Source organism: Loxodonta africana, chromosome 21 (assembly GCF_030014295.1).
Source record: "Loxodonta africana isolate mLoxAfr1 chromosome 21, mLoxAfr1.hap2, whole genome shotgun sequence".
In the NCBI taxonomy this organism is placed as follows: Eukaryota; Metazoa; Chordata; class Mammalia; order Proboscidea; family Elephantidae; genus Loxodonta; species Loxodonta africana.
Genome location: NC_087362.1, coordinates 36,534,918 through 36,553,867, shown reverse-complemented (window position 1 = coordinate 36,553,867; position 18,950 = coordinate 36,534,918). Strand labels below are relative to the sequence as shown.

Below are 18,950 nucleotides of genomic sequence, written 5' to 3'. Positions count from 1 at the left end.
ATAACAAACCCAGTTGCTATCGAATCAGCTCTGATTCATGGTGAACCCACGTATGTCAGAGTAGAACCATGCTCCATAGGGTTTTCAGTGGCTGATTTTTCAAGAGTAAATCACCAAGGCTTTCTTCCAAGGTTCCTCTGGGTAGACTTGAACCTTCAGCTTTTTGGTTAGCAGCTGAGTGCGTTAACGGTTTGCACCACCCAGGGGCTCCCTACCCCAGGACCCCCTACTGTAATGATCTTCCTGCCATTCCTGCACTGAGCCAGCCCCTCCCTGTGCTGGGGAAGAAGGTGAATACCCCCATGGCCCCATCCATGAAGAGCTCCTCTGCCCTCTGGGGAGACAGAGCCATAAACAAGTAACTGCTGAGATAGAGGCCTGTCCCAGAAGGAAGGGAGCCCAGTGGAGGTCATGACTCATTGGTTGGGGTGGGTGTCAGAGAGGGATGGCGACATTAGAGCTGGGCATAGCGGGATGAGTAGGAGTGTGCCAGGATGAGGGGAGGAGGCACGCGTCCTGGGCAGAGGGAATGGTGGATGTAAAGCATGAATGTGTGTGGGGGGAGTGTTTGCTGCAGCTGGAGGTAGAAGGGTGAGGTGGGGTTCAGCACTATGTGGGGTACATCTGGGGCTGTTGGGTCATGGCCGAATCCTGAAGGCCTTGTTAGCCAAGTAAAGAAGCCACAGGCTATATCCTGAGGGCAGTAGGGAGCCATCGTAAGCTCTTGAGGGGTAGGAGGGACACTAGAGGGTTCAGCTTGGTTGTAGGGCCAGGGGGCTGTGTATATGAGAGATAGAGGGAGGCAAGAAGGAAGGGAACACTTGAAAGAGTCCAATAAGAAGAGGTGGAACCCTGAGCCTCGTCTCCCACAGTGTGCTGGCTGGCCACTCTGCCCCAGCAGGGGTTCCTTGCTTCTGTGGTTGGAGCAGGCAGCTCCTAACCTCTAGGAAGGCCAAACCCTCAGGTCATCCTCTCCCTGTCCTTCGCTCTGGGGACAAAGAGGCAGCGTGGCTGTGAGGGGTGCAGGCTGACTGGCAGTGCTGGAGATGTCCCTTTAACCGGGCCTTGGCCAGGGCCTGGCTATGTGACCCTCCCGCCTTGCTGGGCAGAAGCCACACGTCAGAGCTCCCCCTGCTGTGCTGATGAGCTGTTAGCGGGTGTGCCTTTGGCTGCTCAAGCATCCTCCCCACTTGCTCACTGCCCCCCTGCTCCACGGACGTGCAACCCGCACACTCCAGGAGCCAGTGGCTGGAGAGGAGGAGGAGGCGGAGGCGGCCGGCAGTTCCTCGGATCCAGAGCTGGACTCAGAGCCAGGGCGGGGGAAGCAGACGTGTGTGGCCTTCCACCCCGTCGCCTGGGGGGCCCAGGTGGGTGCCCCATACCCCTGCCCACCACCCACCTTTCCCCTGCTTTGTTTCCATTAGGCCAGGGCAGTAGGCTCCGATCAGCTCCTACCTTGCTTCTGTCTTGTCACCCTCCTTCCCCTCTTCCTCCTGGAGAAGGTTCTCTGTGATTCATGGGCTGTGTGTGACTGTCTTCGTTACATAAATGGTTCCGCATCATCTCAGAGATGGGCTCCAGGCCGGGGGGTCCGCATGGTTGTGTGGGGTCGAGGGGCACCCCAGACCCCCTGGGTGGTGCCCAGAGGTGGTGAGCAGGGCTTTCTTCAGCACCAATCTGGTCCAGATGCTTCGCTTTGGGTTTGTCCTGATTCATGTAGAACACGTTGTAATAGGACCCAGAACTGAGGCGTCACAGAGCACAACCTCCGTGGCCCTGGGGACAGATTCTTCCTGCTCTGGGGTGAGAGAGGGGACAGAGGAACAGCAGGTATGTTAACGGTCAAGACCAAGGTGAAGAGCTGCATTTGAGTGCTTCGGGCTACAGAGGGATTAAATGCCTTGAACTGCGCATTCGATACAGCTGCCACTAGCCACGTGTGGTTGTTTATGTTTAAATGTAATGTATTAAACCAGATGAAAAATTCAGTTTATCAGTTGCATGGGCCACGTTTTGAGGGCCCAGTAGCCACATGGCAACTGTATTGGACAGCGTAGCTATAGAACACTCCCGTCCCTGCAGGAAGTTCTACTGGGCAGCGCTGGACCCTAGAAACTTCATTTTGAACTCACATTCTGGGCACTGGACCCCCTTGCAGGGGAAATAGCCTCAGAGCCACAGGGTTCTTCGGTGTTCCAGCACCTCTACATTGTGATAGGGCCTCATCCTGCTGCATGTCCTACAGCTATTCCTGCTTCGGGCTGTGCTGGGGGTTTGTTCCTGGGCCCGGCCTACCTGTCTCTTCCCTCTTGCCTTTCAGTCTCTCTCCGACATTTTTTCCATCTCTTTCTCCCCTTTCTTTACTCTCTTTATCCCTTGCTGTCTTGTGCTGTCTCTGTCTTTGTGACTCCCTTGGATTTTCTGTCTTTGTCTCCTGGCGTCTTCCTCCAGGCCTCTCTCCATCACACTTCACCTCTCGGCCTTGCTCTGCACCTCCTTACAAAGCCCCTGCTTTGTTAGAATTTGAATTGACACCTCACCCAAACCAAGGAAGGTTAAGAGATGCTTTTAGGTCAATGCACCTTCTCCCCAGCCTGGAGCCACTGAGCCAGCCACCAGTGGGCAAGTGGCCAGACAAAGGCGCCAGCCCTTTGGTTCTACCCAATTGGGACGTTTATGTATGCTTTGTGTTTTCTGGCATGAGGTCCCCTAATGCTTTGTTACTAGACTCCGTGGTTGCAGAAAGGACATATTTATCTCCTTTTCTCCCTTAATGCCCTTTTTGCTGACATTCCATTGCGAGGAGGCCAGCCACATAAATGCATAAATGGCATAATGAAGGCTTCATGGGGTGCTCCTCACTGGCTGTCAGGGCGGAGTGGCAGGTATTGAAGAGTGGTGTGGCAGCAGATAGTCCTCCAGGGACTCCTGCCTCACAATTAGGTTTCTACCCATCACAGGAGCAGGGTCAGATCCACTGTTCAGAAAGCAAGGTTTCGAGTGAACTGGGAGCAAGAAAAGAGCCCTTCCGAAGCTTCTGCTTTTTCCTGAGACGGTCTTTGAGGACTGGCTCTTCTCACTGACATCCACAGGGAGGCTGGGCAGCTGTTTACCCCAAACACTGGCAGCAGGGCCAGGCGGGTGGGCTTCCCTTCTTACTGGAAGCTGGATCAAAAGACCTTTCCAGTTTGGAAAGCAGGTGTGTTTTTTCCCTAAGAAGTTGAGCTGGAGAGGGGCACTTGGAAACAGTTGCTTGTAGTGCACCCCTGGCTGTTTTTCTCACCTCTCTAAACAATACAACAATGAGAGAGAACTTGGCAACTTTCGAAGAGGAAATTAGGCAGAATTTCCCTGGAACGAGGCCCTTTGAGTATTTGAAAGTGTTCCTTCTAGGAGAAGTCGGAAAGGCCCGAGCAAGCCTGACTGCTTCTAGGGGACTGGGCATGTGTCTGGGGCAGGGGCACTTCCTCAGTTTTAATCTGATTCTCCTCTGAGTGACTCTCAGGAATCAGAGCTGTGTCCACTGGCCCTGCTAGGCTGAGCTGGCCCAGCTCCCATATGGCTGTGTGGGGAAGTCTGCACAAACACGGCCTCCCCTGGCCCAGGGCACAGCTTGAGCACCTTTCCCTTTGCTTGTAAGCCATTTAGAGATGCCTGTGCTGGGGTTCAGGAAGTCTCCGGCTGCCTCTGTCCTTCTATACCGGACAAGCCAACATAAGGAGTTTACAGCCCACCCTGTCATGGCCTCTTTGGGTCTGTCAGCACAAGAAGGGGAGCAGTCCTGAGAATACGGCCAGTGGCACTGCAAGTCACTTCCACATCTTCTGGAGGGAAATTCTGGCCCACCCCCTTGCTTGTGAGGTGAGGCCTCCTTAAGAAAAGAGTGCCAAGTTCTTCTTCCTCCTCTTCATCACAGCACCCTGCTGTGAAGAAATAATGCTTTCAGGAAAGAAAACCCTGATTTGTAGTATCTGCCCATTTCTGTGGTGTAAATATTGCCATCATGGCCAATTTCAGGGCACTGACATGACGTCCCTGGACGTAGAGCTGGGAAGAGATAAGAAGCGTTGGTTCTTGTGAGTGAATACGTGTTGGCTCCGGCACATGCTGGCTGTCAGACATGGACCTGACTTATTTTTATATCTTTTATCTCCCATAACAAGTTGGTCAGGGTCTGGGCACAATAGATGCTCAGTAAACTTTGGGATTGATGGTGACAAATTAAATAAAAAAATCAGCTGCCACAATATCCTATATGGTCTTGAGCAAACGTATCAGTAAGGGCAAGCTAGGTTTTGCTACAGTGGCAAGCAAACCCACATCCTTAGTGGCTTAAAACAGCAAAGGTTCATTTCTCTCATGCTGTGTGTTCATCAAGATCAGCTGGGGGCTCTGCTGGTGGGACACCAGCCATCTGGAATGTTTTTGGTTACAGCGGCAGGGGAAGGAAATTTGGTAAATTGTACACCAGCTTTTTTTCCACCAGGAAGTGACACATCATGTCAACTTCCATTTCACTGGCCAAAGCAAGTCACATGGTCATGTGTGCCTACCATGTGTCCAGAAGGGAAAGAGCTGGAAATACTGGTGAGGAGCACTAAAGATGACCACCACAAGGTTGGGCCTTCATTTCTTCATCAGAAAAACTCCTGCCCCATTATGTGTGTGCGTGGGCACACATATGTGTACATTTCCTGGGTGTGAGTTCATAGCATTTTTCAGCTTCTTAAAGGGGTCCATAACCAACCCACAAAAGACTAAGAACCCCCGGACTGGGTGATCCTTAAAATCCCTCTGAACCTCTGATACCAAGAGCCTCATTCCCTCCCCCCTCCTCATTCATTACAATGGACAAGCACAGTTGGGGTGTCTGCCTTCCTCCAAAATGTGGCACATTTTAGAGGGAAGGTGGCAGCATGAGGACTTGGGCACCTGTCCTTTCAGTCATGCCAGGGAGGCGTTTGCCGATCCTGCCTCCCTGGAAAGGGAGCACGGGAGAGCTGGACAGTCTGAGCCCGTTGCTTGGCCTGGCATCATGCCTGTTGTGTGATTAATTCATTCAGAACCAGACTCACCAGGTAGCAGTGATTCACCCTACATGGGTCCTCTTTCCCTTCCAATCTGTGGGAGGGACAAATAACACCCGGCCAGCCATGGGGTAGTGGGGTACAGGCTCTAAGAAGCAGTGAGAAGGAGAAGGGGCAGGAAGGGGAGTCTTGGAAAAGGCAAACTGGTCCCAGGAGAGTGGGGGCACCTGCCAGGCGAGGGGGTAGTGAGGGTGACAGGGTGGTCCGATGTGAGGGGCTGGGTCAGAATGCCTGGATGTGCCCTTCAGCCTGCTTTGAGCCTCAGTTTCCTCATCTGTAAAATGGGAGTACATAGTGAAGTTCATATTAAATGAGATGTAGGTAAAGCATTTTGTTGAATACTTACACCCAGTAAGTGCTTTAGGCTAATGTTGCTATTGGCAGCCATCCTCAGCCCCCGTGTTACACACAGGGTGGTTCGAGGTCACATAGCTGTTGACAGCTGGGATCCTCACCCTGCTCTGCTGGACCCAAATCTTCATTTTTTCCAGAATACCCTGCTGACCTCCTAGAGTTGAGTGGATCCAAAGAGGAACAAAATGGCCAGAGGGCTGGGTGTGGATGATAGGGGGGTTTACACACTCCCACATGAGGAAAGACAGTACACATCTGAATTTATCAACATCCAAGGTCAATGTCAATGTCACTGCCCAGTGCTGCTGTGAGAGACCCCGGAGTCTCCTGAGGGGTGACTTCGGGCCCGTGACCTGTGAAGCTGGGTGGGGAAGGACTCACGGGATGAAGCCAGAACTGGTGCCTGTGGGACAGGAGAGGAGAGCTGGTCACTTGTCACCTGGTAAGTGAGGCCTGGAGACCTGGGGTGCCGGGGTGGCAGTGTTGTTCCTGGAAAGCCGGCTCTGGAAGAACAGCTGTGGGGAGAATGCATCAAGCATCTGCTTTCCAGAAGGAAGAAGATGCCAAGGGGCCAGGGAGGCCTTGCCAGCTCTCTGTTGGGCTCTGGGATGCAGCAGCCAGCATGGACTGTCTCAAGCAGGAAGAGAATGTGCTGGAAGAACCGATGGGAGCCTGGAGACCAGGCTTAGAAAATGAACTAGAGTGGGGGTAGCTGGGGGACATGGCCTAGGTAGCCCAGTGACCATCTGGACAGGACACAGCCTCTGCCCTGTAGTGACTCCTCCCCACTTGCATGTCTACATCATTGCTCAGGATCCCAAATCCTGGGCGAGAGCTCCAAGCCTGCATCACCTGCTCACATCCTGGCTTCCAGGGGTGGGGGAGGGTGTGGAAAGCCCCTTAAAGATCCTAAAGGGGACTCACAAAGTGAGGAGGTCCCCAGAATAGGAAGGACAGTGTTTAGTCATTGGGCAAAGAAGGGTCTGTGTTGGGTTGCGGGGAAGGAGTCTTGTGCTGGTCACCATCTACAGCATTCAACCACTGCGTTGCTTTCTCGTTGCTTCCTTTGTTTACACGTTTATTCATTCTCATAGTCAGGTACCCAACCCTGACTGTGTATCAGCCAGTAACCAGTGGCCATTGAGTTCATTCTGACTCATGGTGACCCTATGTGCATCAGAGTAAGAACTGTGCTCCATAGGATTGGTTTTCAATTCGCTGATTTTTTCAGAAATAGATGGCCTTTCTTCTGAGGTGGCTCTGTATTGACTCAAACTTTCAACTCTTCACTTAGCAGCTGAGCACATTAACCGTTTTCATCATCCAGGGAGTCCAGCTGTATACCAGATGCTGTTAATCAGTGCTGTGGATTTAGAAATAAGACCCTACCCCTTCAGTGAGCTCACAGTCCACTCATTCATTTATTGCTTCATTCACTCAGCAAACATCTACTGTTCGCCTGTTGAACCAGGCCTTGAGGGCACAGAGGTAGGCAGAACATACGTGATCCCTTCTCTTGTGGTCTTACGCAGTCACATCACTGTAGAGCAGTGTGGTGGGCCCATGGGCTGCAGGTCTCCTTCTGCCCTTCTCCCCTCCTCTCCTCTTCTCTCCTGCGTGTTGTCTCACTAGGCCATTCAGGCCAGCCAGTGGCACTTACAGGTTACCCAGGCCCATAAAACTGGACCAATAAGCAACATTGTGATAGACGAAAATATTGAAGTTGTGAAGAATTTCATTTTACTTGGATCCACCATCAACGCCCATAGAAGCAGCAGTCAGTAAATCAAATGACACATTGAGTTGGGCAAATCTGTAGCAAAAGACCTCTTTAAATGTTCAAAAGCAAAGATGTCACTTTGAAGACTTGGCGCCTGACCTAAGCCATGGTATTTTTAGTTGCCTCATAAGGATATGAAAGCTAGACAATGAGTAAGGAAGACTGAAGAAGAATCGATGGCTTAGAATTATGGTGTTGGCAAAGAATATTGAATATACCATGGGCTGCCAGAAGAACGAACAGGTCTGTCTTGGAAGAAGTACAGCCAGAATGCTCCTTAGAAGCAAGGATGGCGAGACTTCGTCTCTTGTACTTTTGGACATGTTATCAGGAGGGACCAGTCCCTGGAGAAGGACATCATGCTTGGTAAAGTAGAGGGTCAACGAAAAAGAGGAAGACCCTCAATGAGATGGACTGATACAGTGGTTGCAACAATGGGCTCAAGCATAATAACAGTCATGTGGATGACACAGGACAGGGCAGTGTTGGAACTGACTCAGCGGCACCTAACAATAGGCCCACTGCAGACCCTTGGAGTCTTTGGAACTGCTCACTTCAACACTAAACCAACCTGTCCACCCTTCTTGTATCATTTCTTCTTGCTTCTGGGACTAACAATGACAAGCTTTAGTGGCTTAAAACAGTGCTTATTTATTATCTTACAGTGCTGGAGGTCACAAGTCCAGCATGGGTCCCTCTGGGCTAGGATCAGGGTGTCAGCAGAGCTGCACCAGGGGAGAATCCATTTCCTTACCATTTCCAGCTTCTAGAGGCCACCCTTTTTTCTTGGTTCGTGGCCGCATCACTCTAACCTCTGCTTCCATTTCTGACTCTCTGGCCCTTGCCTCCCTCTTATAAGGACTGTGATAATATTTAGGGCCCACCAGGTAGTCCAGGATACCTTCCTATCTCAAGATTCTTAACTTAATCTTGTCTGCAAAGTCACTTTTGCCATGTGAGGTCACATACTCACAGAAGATTAAGATGTGAACATCTTTGAGGGGGCTGCTATTGTGTCTACCTCCCTTCCTCATCTCCCTGGCTACCTAGGTGTGTTAAGAAGCATAGAAATGGTTGTGGGCCAGGGGTTTGCAGGACCCATGTTATACCAGCTCATGAGAGCCCGTTGTGTACTCTGGTTCCCAGCTCTGGTTCGGGGATGTCATATTGGTAACATGAAATCAGCCCTGGTGAGAATATTCACACCTCGGGAATTAGTAAAGACACAGACCAGGGCTATTCTGTGGCAGAATCTGTGCAGCATCTATCGTGACACCACTGGCTGTGGCTATTGATGGTACTGATAGCTACTGTTTGTACAACATCTTTCATGTGCCAGGCTCCGTGCTGTATTGGCAATTTACATGGGTGATCTCATTGTTTGGGATCTTTGTATATCTCTTCCGGAGCACGGGGTGTGTTTTGTCATCCTAATGAACAAGGATTGTCATGAGACCAAAAGAGCTAAGTCAGTGTGGACAAGAGATAGCACAGCAACAGACTCCCCAGGGCTGTTTCTTCAATGGCAAACTCCTCTTCAGCCCTCACAGCCCCAGTCATATGTCCCAGACTTTGTGTCTGTAAGTTACTTGCTCCAGGTCTCACTGTTAGAACATGGAGGAGCCAGAACTTAAACCTGGATTTGTCTGAGATGCAAGCTATTGCCAATTTCCCCATGTCACTTCAAAGGCCTCCCTCCAGCCTGCCTGGCCCTCAGGATAGGCTCCAACTCAGCTTGCTCTGTGTGGCCGGTATGAATCTGCTCAGGTTTAAACAAGTCTCTGAGCTCACCAGCTGCCAGTGAACTGGTTAATTCATTCAAGCACAGAGAGTCTCAAAACTGACCTTCCAGGGTAGCTAATGATTTGGTGGGCGGGGGTTGCAACCTGCTGCAAGACCTGGAAGGAATTTTAAGAATCTCCTTGAATGAGGGTGAGTGGAAGTTGTGCATGCTTACATGTGTGCATGTGCATGTGTGTCTGTGCATTGGGGGCAGAAGGTGGACACTCATGTTTGGACAGCGGTGCAGGCCTTTGCCAGAGAGCCCCTCCATCGCCAGGGTCCGTGTCATTTGGAGCAGAGAGCCCTGGCATCTGATGGGGTATGGACGTGTCATTTATATTTCTGCCCTTGCTGGTGGGAAGGTCGGTGGGAGACGTTGAATGCCATAATGCTGGCTTACAGTATGAGTTGGTTCACCTGGCTCAATTCCTGGCCCCACAGCTATTATCTGTGAAGTAGTTTTTAACCTCCCTGAGACTCAGTTCCTCATCTGTACCGTAAGAGTGACGATGACGATGGTACTGACCTCACAGGGTTGTCTCACGAGGACTGGATGTGTCTGGCCCTACATGAAGCACCTTGTGAATGTTGCTGTTGCCACTGGCCAGTCTGCTGGGACTGATGGCTGGGGGAGCAGCAACTTGCATAGAGTCAGCATTGGCTTTCCTTGGCCACATTTTATTTGAGCGGAATGACTGACGAAGGTGGTGATAATCACAATTAATAGCTGCCTTTTGTTGGACTGCCTGCCATGTGCCAAGCACAGTTCCAGATAATTTAAAAGAATCTCTCCTAGTCCTCCCAACATCCCTGCAAGATCGGGGTTGTTATCCCAATTTTACAGATGAGAATTGACGCTGAGTTGACCCTGGCCAACTCAGCGTCAATTCTCATCTGTAAAACTAGTGAGGTGTGGGTCAAGGAAGGGTTTGCTCCCCTGCTGTGATTTGTAACCTCAGTCCACCTGAGTTCAAGGCCGGGCGCTTGCTACCAGGACTTCCTACAGTTGGACAGAATGTAGGGTGATTAAATTCACAGGCTTGGAAGCCAGGCCGCGTAGGTTTGAATGCACCTAGTTGATGTGAGATCTCAGTCTCTCAGTTTTTTCCTCTGTGAAATGCGTACAGCCCTCTCACAAGGGTTGAAATAAGCACTGATGAAGTAACCTGTGAGAACAGTACCCAGTGCAGAGGGCAGCACCCAGCCACCGCCAGCTTCCACCACCCTTGCTACTGTGCTGCCTGCCTGGCAGGAGTGCGTTGGGTGAAAGGGCTTCTCAACTCACCCCAGCCCCTCCTGTGATCCTAAGCAAGTCAAGAAACTCTTAACAGTTTAAAGCTGTTTAGACCAGTAGTGTCTGTGGTCACTCCTGCCCAGCAAAATCAGTCCCCCATGACAGGGATGTTTTCTTTCCAGAAAAGTCCCCCTGGGGACCACTTCTGTTTTATCTTTGCACAGAGTGGGTTTAGCTTGGCAAATCCTGCAGAAGGCTGGTTGGGTTGACAGGCAGACGCCGCCCAGCAGAGCAGGCTGGAGTTGCGTGCGGGCCTGTGAGATGCTCTGACTTGCTTCCAGCCAGTAACTGGACTTTGCTGTCCTTTCTTTTCATTGCAGGCCGCCAACAGCTACCTGCGAGACCAGTGGTTCCATTCTCTGCAGTGGAAGGTAAGTCCTTACTTGGTTACTTGTTTGATATGGTCACCTCTGTCGGGGTGTTCCACTTCATAAAGCCCTCTGCCCACTTCCTCTGTCTGATGTTAGATGCTTCCTTCCTGCAAGGCTCTAACATCTCGGGAAGCCTTCCAGCTGTTGTGGCTGCTCCTGAAAGGCTCATAGAACCACTTGCTGTCAGGATGAGGGCGTACCCTACGGGTTAAGAGAGGCAAGCCTTAGGGCCTCAAGATGCTGGGTTGTGAGTAACTTCTAAAGACTGGGCAAAGTGTAAATTTATCCAAGATTTAAAAACCCAAACCCTATTTGTATGGTCATCACTTCCTCTCGGTTATCTGATTCTTTCACCTAATTCCCCGGGTCTGGCTGTTTCTGGAAACCCTGGTGGTGTAGTGGTTAAGAGCTTCGGCTGCTAACCAAAAGCCTGGCAGTTTGAATCCACCAGGCACTCCTTGGAAACCCTGCGGAACAGGTCTACTCTGTCCTGTAGGGTCGCTATGAGTTGGAATCAACTTGACAGCAACAGGTTTGGGTTTTTGGTTTTTGGCCGTACCTAGGATGGTTAGGAGCCTTCTGGCACATAAAGGGAAATGAGCTTTCTGCTGACCACTTGCAAGTCCTGAGGCCAGTCTCCTTGCCATCCGAGGACGCGTGTGTTCCGCTCCATGGCTCAGGCGATGGAAACTCTGATACGAGGCTAGGGGCGTGGAACGTGAGCAGTTAGCCTCTTAACCGCACCCCTCTCTGGCTCTCCTCACCTTCTAGTCTGAATGAGCCATATCAGGCCTCTGGCCTTGCGGAGTCAGCTGAGTATGGCTGGAACAACTGGTATATGTCATGAGCTGTCATCTTTACAGTAAGCTCATGAGCCACAGAGGATGAACAGCTGTCCCTGTGCAGGGTTTAATGCTGGTGGTGGTGTAGGGTGGCTGAGGAAACACCTCGAATTCCTCTCATGCCTCTGAAGGGGCTCTCCCTACTGCCAGGCAAAGGACAGAAATACAGCCCTGGGAAATTACATTCCTGGTCCTGTCCATGCCCGAGGTGGATGCTCTTTCCTCCCCCTAACAGCAGCTGGTCTGCCTGACTTGAACCTGCAGGGCCAAGCTTCAGACGCTAAGCATGAGTCTCCAAGTTGGGGCATGAAGGGAAAGAGACTAGCTTTTATTACGCTTCTGCTGTGTGTTAGGAACTACAGTAGGGTCATCGTGTGCATTGCACCCTCGCTCCAACCTTGTGAGGTTGATGGTGATCATTGCTCTCATTGTATGTAGGGGAAAGATGAGGCTCAAACTGGAGCCAAGGGCCCACAGCTAGTAAAGGGCTGAGGCAGGGTTCAGATTAGATCTTCCCATACCTAGAGGTTTCTGAATGTAGTCTAAAAGCTCCAAGTGGCAGCTAAGAAGGCGAGGTCCTACATGCCTGTTCATGGACTTCACAGGTGCTGCAGAGAGTTCTGTTTCCACAGGGAGCACTCCCTGATGCCTGGCGCTGTGTGTGCCCAGGCACAGGTGTGTCCCAAGACAGTAGGGCTTGCGTCAGGACCTACTCTGGGCCCTCTGGGAGTTAAATGCCAGTGCAGTCAAGAGAGGAGCTGTCATGGATTGAATTGTGCCCCCCCCAAAATATAGTCAACTTGGCTAGGCCATGATTCCCAGTATTGTGTGATTATCTACCATTTTGTCACCCGATGTGATTTTCTTATGTATTGCAAATCCTACCTGTATGATGTTAATGAGGCAGGATTAGAGGCAGTTACGTTAATGAGGCAGGACCCAATCTACAAAACTGACTTTTGTCTTAAGTCAATCTCTTTTGAGATATAAAAGAGAGAAGAAAGCTGAGAGACAGGGGGACCTCATACTACCAAGAAAGAAGCACTAGGAGCATAGTGCATCCTTTGGATCCAGGGTCCCTGTGCTGAGAAGCTCCTTGACCAGGGGACAGGGCAGAAATGTATTTGGACAAACACTGCCTACCCTCAGGGCTTCAAACTGGTTCTTCCTGGTTCAGTCATGGCTGAGGAAGCAAAACCAGAAGACACCCAAATTTTCAAAATTAGGCGAACCAGAATGGGAATAATTATGAGTCAAAGTTCCCCTGGAAACTTATTTCCGTCTTAGAAAACAAGGGCAGTGTATGTGTTGCATAGCAACCAAGTCTCTTGCCCTTGGATTTTTAGCAGTGCTGGAAACAGCAGTGCCCAACTGAGAGCTGGTGGCCAGCCTCCACTTTGAATGTGTGTTGCTGTCCATAGTCCTGCCAATAATCCAATCTCATGCATCAGTCTCCTTAAAGGACTCACTACATCTCTTCTGAGTCTCCTATTCCAGGGCGTCAATATGTAATTTTCCCTCTTTCCACTTACCATTTCGGATCACCCAAGTTTTGAAAATTCAGATCTTTTCTGGTTTCACTTCGTTGGCCATAGCTGAACTGGATCAATCTGGTTCAAAGCCTGCTTGCCCTATAGGATGGAGAAATGCCTCATTTTTAAAGATGGCCAAGATCAGTCTCAACGGAGAAGGCTGTCTTCAGTGGAGCTGCACAGAGCTCTGCTTTCTGCCTTGTTCTGGTCAATATTTCATCAGCAGTGACTTACAGGAACACCTACAAGGCAGTGCCTGTGAAATTCGTAATACATAGCTACAAGGGGTGATTATGATGGTGGACAAAGAATAACAAATTTCAGGAGACTTTGGCTAGAAAGATGATTTAAAAGTTACACGCTTAAAACATACCCATACAAATGTCAAGAATTGCACATGGGGTTCAAGCAATTGATTAGCAGGTACAGAATTGGGGGAGCAGTCCTTATGAAGAGCTAGATGTCTGCGCTAATGGTGGTATTTGGTTTGTTCGTGGTTGTTAAATTTAGTCCTTTTTTTTTTTTTTTTTTATTTAGCGTCTGAGGAAAACCCCTATCAGGGGTGTCAAAGAACTGCCAAGTGCCTGGCAGTGTGCTAGCCCTTTTCCTGCCCTCAACATGGATGGAGACATTTGTTCTCACATTATAAGCACTGGCAGTTTTTCCCCTTTAATTGCCCCTGGTAGTGTAACTCAGTGTCTACAAATACGATTTAATTCCTATGGCTCTATCCACCCTAGTTTTGGTGAGACTTAAGGAAACATGCTTCCCCTCTTTTTAAAATGACAGAGAAACATAGGATATTTTGGAGGTACTTCTGGCTCGCTAAATGAGAAGGAAAACCTGGATTCGAATTCTGGTTCTGTAGCTTACTTGCCTTGTGGTCTGGATAGATTCTCAGCAAATGTTCATTTAATTCAAATGTAGCTACTCAGTACTTACTGTGGGCCGGGCATGGCAAGGTGCTTTCCTGTTCGTTGTCATTTCACAAATGAGAAAACCAAGCCACAGAGAGTTAAGTGACTTGCCCGTCTTTGTAGAGCAAATTTGAATCCAGATCTATAGGGCTGTCCTGCCTCATGCTTGATCAGACTGTGGCTGACTCTGAGCCCTGGCCTCCTCTACATACTCAGGAGCTAACCCTCTGCTTCTAATGCAGTCTCTCTTTCCCCTCTATATTTACAACCAACCATTCTGAGTCTTTTCTCTTAAAAATCTTTACCTGAAAAAAATCTATAGCATGTCAAGATTAAGGACATTTAAAAATTTCTCAACTCAGTTGAGTATTTATTAAACATTTTTGTCATTTTGCCTTCTACAGGACATATATTTGTATGGTTGTAGCTACAGTGCCCATACTTACTACATTCGTCTCTTTGTAAAGAATGTTACCTGTGTTCTCACTTATTTTCATTTTTACCCAGCTGTACTGGCATCTCTAGGGCATGCATTCGTAACAGAGGTGACCTCGCCCCCAAAGGGGTGAACATTGGTTCTTGGAAGGGCTAAAACATCTCAGACAGTACAATAGTACGTGACCCTGCAAAGCTCAGCCTTATCCAACAATATTTCCTTCTTTAATATTTAATTTCATAGGGTGGAGGGCAAACTGGGAAAAAAGTGTAAAAGGCTCTTTTGCAGGGGGAGCGATAATGAAAAAAGGATAAGAAATGCTGCTGTAGAATCTACTGCAAATCGTTCTGTGGACCAAGACAGGATATAAATATAATATCTATAGAGTATTCTTCCCCATCTCTGGTCCATTATGATCATATCATTGTTTTAGTGGCTGAAGCTCAGAATTTTAAGATATTCCCAGCTTCTGGTTTGGGGAGTTTGTTCAGGGCCGGGCACTATGCAGACGTGTTCTGTGTATTAGCTCGTCTGATTGGATAGGTTATGTTGTTATACCCATTTGCAGACGAGGACATGTGAGCTCAGAAAACACAAGTCACTGGCTTGACTCCCAAGGTCACCAAGAAGGACAGTGAGATTTGACCACAGCATCTGAGCCTCTGCGCCCCTTCCCTGTCTCTCCAGGCAGTTCTCCTCTTCTTCCTGGCATTCCCTGCCACAAGGAGATTAGAGGAGGCCTGGAGCCCCATGGAAGTCAGCTCATGGGCATCACCTGTCCTGGGAAGGAGGGTGGGATGGGGCTGCTCTGGACGGCTGGCACTGGGCAGCTCAGCCCTCCTTGGATCTACTATAGCAGAGCATGCTGTCCTGAGGATTCCCAGGGGTGTCTGACCCTGTTTGGTTTGAGTGGTTCGGCTCCTGAGGCCAATTCCTGGGGGTATGGAAGCATAAACAGTTGTACTGAGTTAATGAGGCCTCTTTTGTGACTCAGAGGTGTACCTCCTTGCTCCTGCCCTGCCCTTGGAGGCCAGGCCCTGTGGAGACAGGCCTGCCTGTGTATACAAGGCTATGAAAGGACACGGGCCTGCCTGTGTGTACAAGCTTGTGAGGGGACAGGCCTACCTGTGTGTACAATGCTGGGAGGGGACACGGGCCTGCCTGTGTGTACAAGGCTGTGAGGGGCAGGCCTGTCTATGTGTACAAGACTGTGAGGGAGAACAGGCCTGGCCGTTTATATAAGGCTGTTGGGGAGGTGGGGCGGGGAACAGGCCTGCCTGTGTATATGAGGCTGTGAGGGGATAGGCCTGTCTATGTGTATGAGGCTACAGGAGGACACAAGCCTGTTGATGTGTGTGAGGCCGCGAGGGGACACAGGTCTGTTTGTGTGTACAAGTCCATGAGGGACGCAGGCCTGTCCGTGTGTAAAGGCTGCAAGGGAGCACAGGCCTGCCTGTGTGTATGAGGCATGAGGAAACACAGGTCTGCCTATGTGTATAAGTCTCTGAGGGGACACAGACCTGGTCATGTGTAGAAGGCCATGAGGGGACACAGGCTTGTCTGTATGTGCTCGGCTAAGAGGGGACACAAGCCTGTCCACGTGTAAAGGCCATGAGGGGACTCAGGCCTGCATGTGTATAAAGGCTTTGAGGGGAAACAAGCCAGGAGTGTGTTCAGGACTGTGAGGGGACGGTTGTATTTACAAAGCTGTGAGAAGACTGGCTTTTTCTGTGTCCAGTGTTTTGAGGCTTGAGGTCCTGGTGTACACAGCTGTGAGGGATAGGCTTGTCTGGGTGAACAAGGCATCCCGGGCAACAGGCCCTGAGTACCTGGCTGTGAGGAGACACACCCAGGCGTACAGGCCCATAAAGGGGCCCAAGATGCCAAGGTACACCTGCTTTGCATAGCTGGAGCTTCTGGAGCCTCCAACGCTGAGAAAACGACCTTTTCTTATCTAGAGAGAGGTTCCTCAGGCTGTTGCCCAGAAAACCAAGGTGGTTTATCCCTGGGAGAAGCTGGCTCACTAAGAACAGCCCCAGGGTCAAGGCCAGGTGCTGGGGTGGGAGGAGCTGGGCTGTGTACGAAACAAAAAGCTGGCCTATTTTTCTGTCCCAGGGCTGCCTGAGGCCAAGCAGCCAGGGCAAATCCCAGCCTAGGTTTTTATCTTTTCTGGCCGCCTGCCCTAGCCACTGCTCCGTCCTTCTCCCCAAGCAGAGTTTCCCAACGCCCTGGGGCAGCCACAGCCTCGTGGTCACCCCTGTCTAGGGCTGTCTGATGCAGTAGAGAAAGGGGATGGCAGTAGAGTAGGAAAGAGTGAGGGGTGTGTGTGTGTATGTTATATAACCCAGTGCCGTCGGGTTATATATGTATGTTATATAAGGGGGTGAATATATGAGTGTGTTGGGTATGGCATGTGTTTATTTAGGCCTCAGTTGCTCATCTGTGAAATGGGGATAATAATTGCACCCAGCTCATAGGGTATGTGTGAAGCAGTAGGAGGGAGCCTGGCAGAAGTGAGGGCTGTATGAGCACCTCACACAACATTATCGGTGGGAGGGGGCTGGCTCACCCCCTCATCTCAAAACCCCCACCCCCCCACACGCAGTCCGTGTGACCTGTGCTTGGTGGGAAGTCCATCCTGAGGCGGGCCTCTCTTGGGCATGCATATGTACACACACAGATGCACACACACAGACGCCTGCACACACCAGCCAGCTCCTTGCAGCTGTGAGCTTGCGCTTCTTCGCAGTGCCCTCAGTGCCTGTCTGTTCTCTGACTTGTGTGTCTAAGGGATTGCCTGGGCATTTTTGTCTCATGAGAGCTTTACATTTTTCTCCAAGTCTCACAGACGTCACCGCATGGATTATGTAAGCTCACCTCTGACATGTTTCTCGTGGGTGAGAGCCGATGGCCTTATCCCAGCCGTCACATCAGACACCCTCATCAGAACCCTCTCCCCACATCCCAGGACGTCACTTGCACATCTGCCCCCAGTACATCGCATCACTCATGTCCCCTGGCTCCAACATCTAGGCTCTGTGGGGCTGGCTAGCCTTTCTAGAGGGCTGTCTCCTCACTGTGCTTTGCTTTGGGCAGCACCCTTCTATGTGGCTTCTGGCTGGACTCGCCCACTCTGGCCCAGGACGCCCATCTTCAGCCCCCTTAGCCCGTTTTACTCACCTAAGCACTTCCATAGCCTTCTCCCTCTCTCTGCCTTCCACCGCCCGGCTCTCTGTCTCACTGCCTCTTTTTCTTCCTTTTAACAACGATCATGAAAACACTTTTATAACTACCTCAAAGTGTTTCCCAAGCTGAGGAACAAGCCCTCAGCTCCTGCCGGTCCTGACCCACCCCATGACTGATTTCACTTTTGCAAATCCCCTCCCAATCTTCTCTGTCTTTACACTGACATTTTGACAGCTGTAGCCAGGTGTGCAGTGTGTTGCCAGCATCAACATAACATTCCAGCTTAAACATTTGCATGGTCTACATGATGATGCTTTCTAACGGCTGGCTAATGTCTGCGAAGAGGTTATAGCAGAGTTTACCAAAGCACTCTGCTGTTGTTGAGCACTTATACTTTTCCCCGTTTTCTCAGTTATAGATAGATGATGCAACCATGACCGTCAACGTGGGTGCTTTTAAAAAGCCAGTTGCCATTGAGTCACCTCCAGCTCATGGCAACCCCGTGAGTGTCAGAGCAGAACTGTGCACCACAGGGTTTTCAGTGGCCGACTTTTCAGAAGTAGATCGCCAGGCCTTTCTTCAGGGCACCTGTGGGTGGACTTAAACCTGAAGCCTTTAAGTTAGCAGTCATTTGTACCACCTGGGGAGCCCTATGGGCTTTTACTTCTATTGAATTACTTTTTTCCAGAACAGGAGTTACTAGAGAATAAGGGCCTTTTTTGTGTGTGATTCTTGCTACATATTGCCAGTTTGTTCCCAAAAGAATCATTTCTGCGATGCCTGGGTTCAAGTCCTGGTCCCACTGCCTACTAGCTGTGTGCCACGGATTGATTCCTTTTCTCTCTGGGCCTTCTTTTCCTCCTAAATAAATTGGGGCTCGTAATAAGACCAAGCTCATTAGGTTCTCATGAGGATTAAATGGGCTAATAGCCGTGAAGACCTTAGAATAGCACCAGCCACATGGTAAACACTCAATGAAAGTTCATTATTATCCTTCCTCTTCTTTTTTTTCAATTGTGGTAAAAATATATGACAAAACATTTGTCAATTCAACCATTTTTATGTATACAATTCAGTGACATTGATTACATTCACCATGTTGTGCTCGCGAGAGCCTCTGTAGAGCTTCCAGCTGACTCCAGGACCCAGCTCTGTTCTGCCTGGGATGGTAACAAGTGTTGGCTGCCCTGTCCCCTGTCCAGGAGGTAAGACATGGACACGCGACAGTGTGGGCAGGAGGTGGCCTTCGCCCTCTCAGGGCCCAGCCACACGTCTGCTTCGTCCAGGTCGAATAGGCAGGAATTCCATCTAGATTAATTCCTGGCACTCAGTCAGAGAGGGCTTTGTGTCTCCCTAGGAGGGGATCAAA

The 18,950-nt window shown here is 50.2% G+C and overlaps 1 protein-coding gene across 2 annotated transcripts in view; it reads left to right on the top strand.

Annotated features, from left to right (window-relative positions):
* The window catches only part of CMIP (c-Maf inducing protein), a 252,185-nt gene that overhangs the window by 148,181 nt on the left and 85,054 nt on the right, over positions 1-18,950 (top strand). For both annotated transcript variants that reach the window (XM_064273742.1, XM_003418160.4), the window contains exon 3: positions 10,618-10,668. In XM_064273742.1, the coding sequence (XP_064129812.1) occupies positions 10,618-10,668 (51 nt within the window). The remainder of the gene's footprint in view (positions 1-10,617; positions 10,669-18,950) is intronic.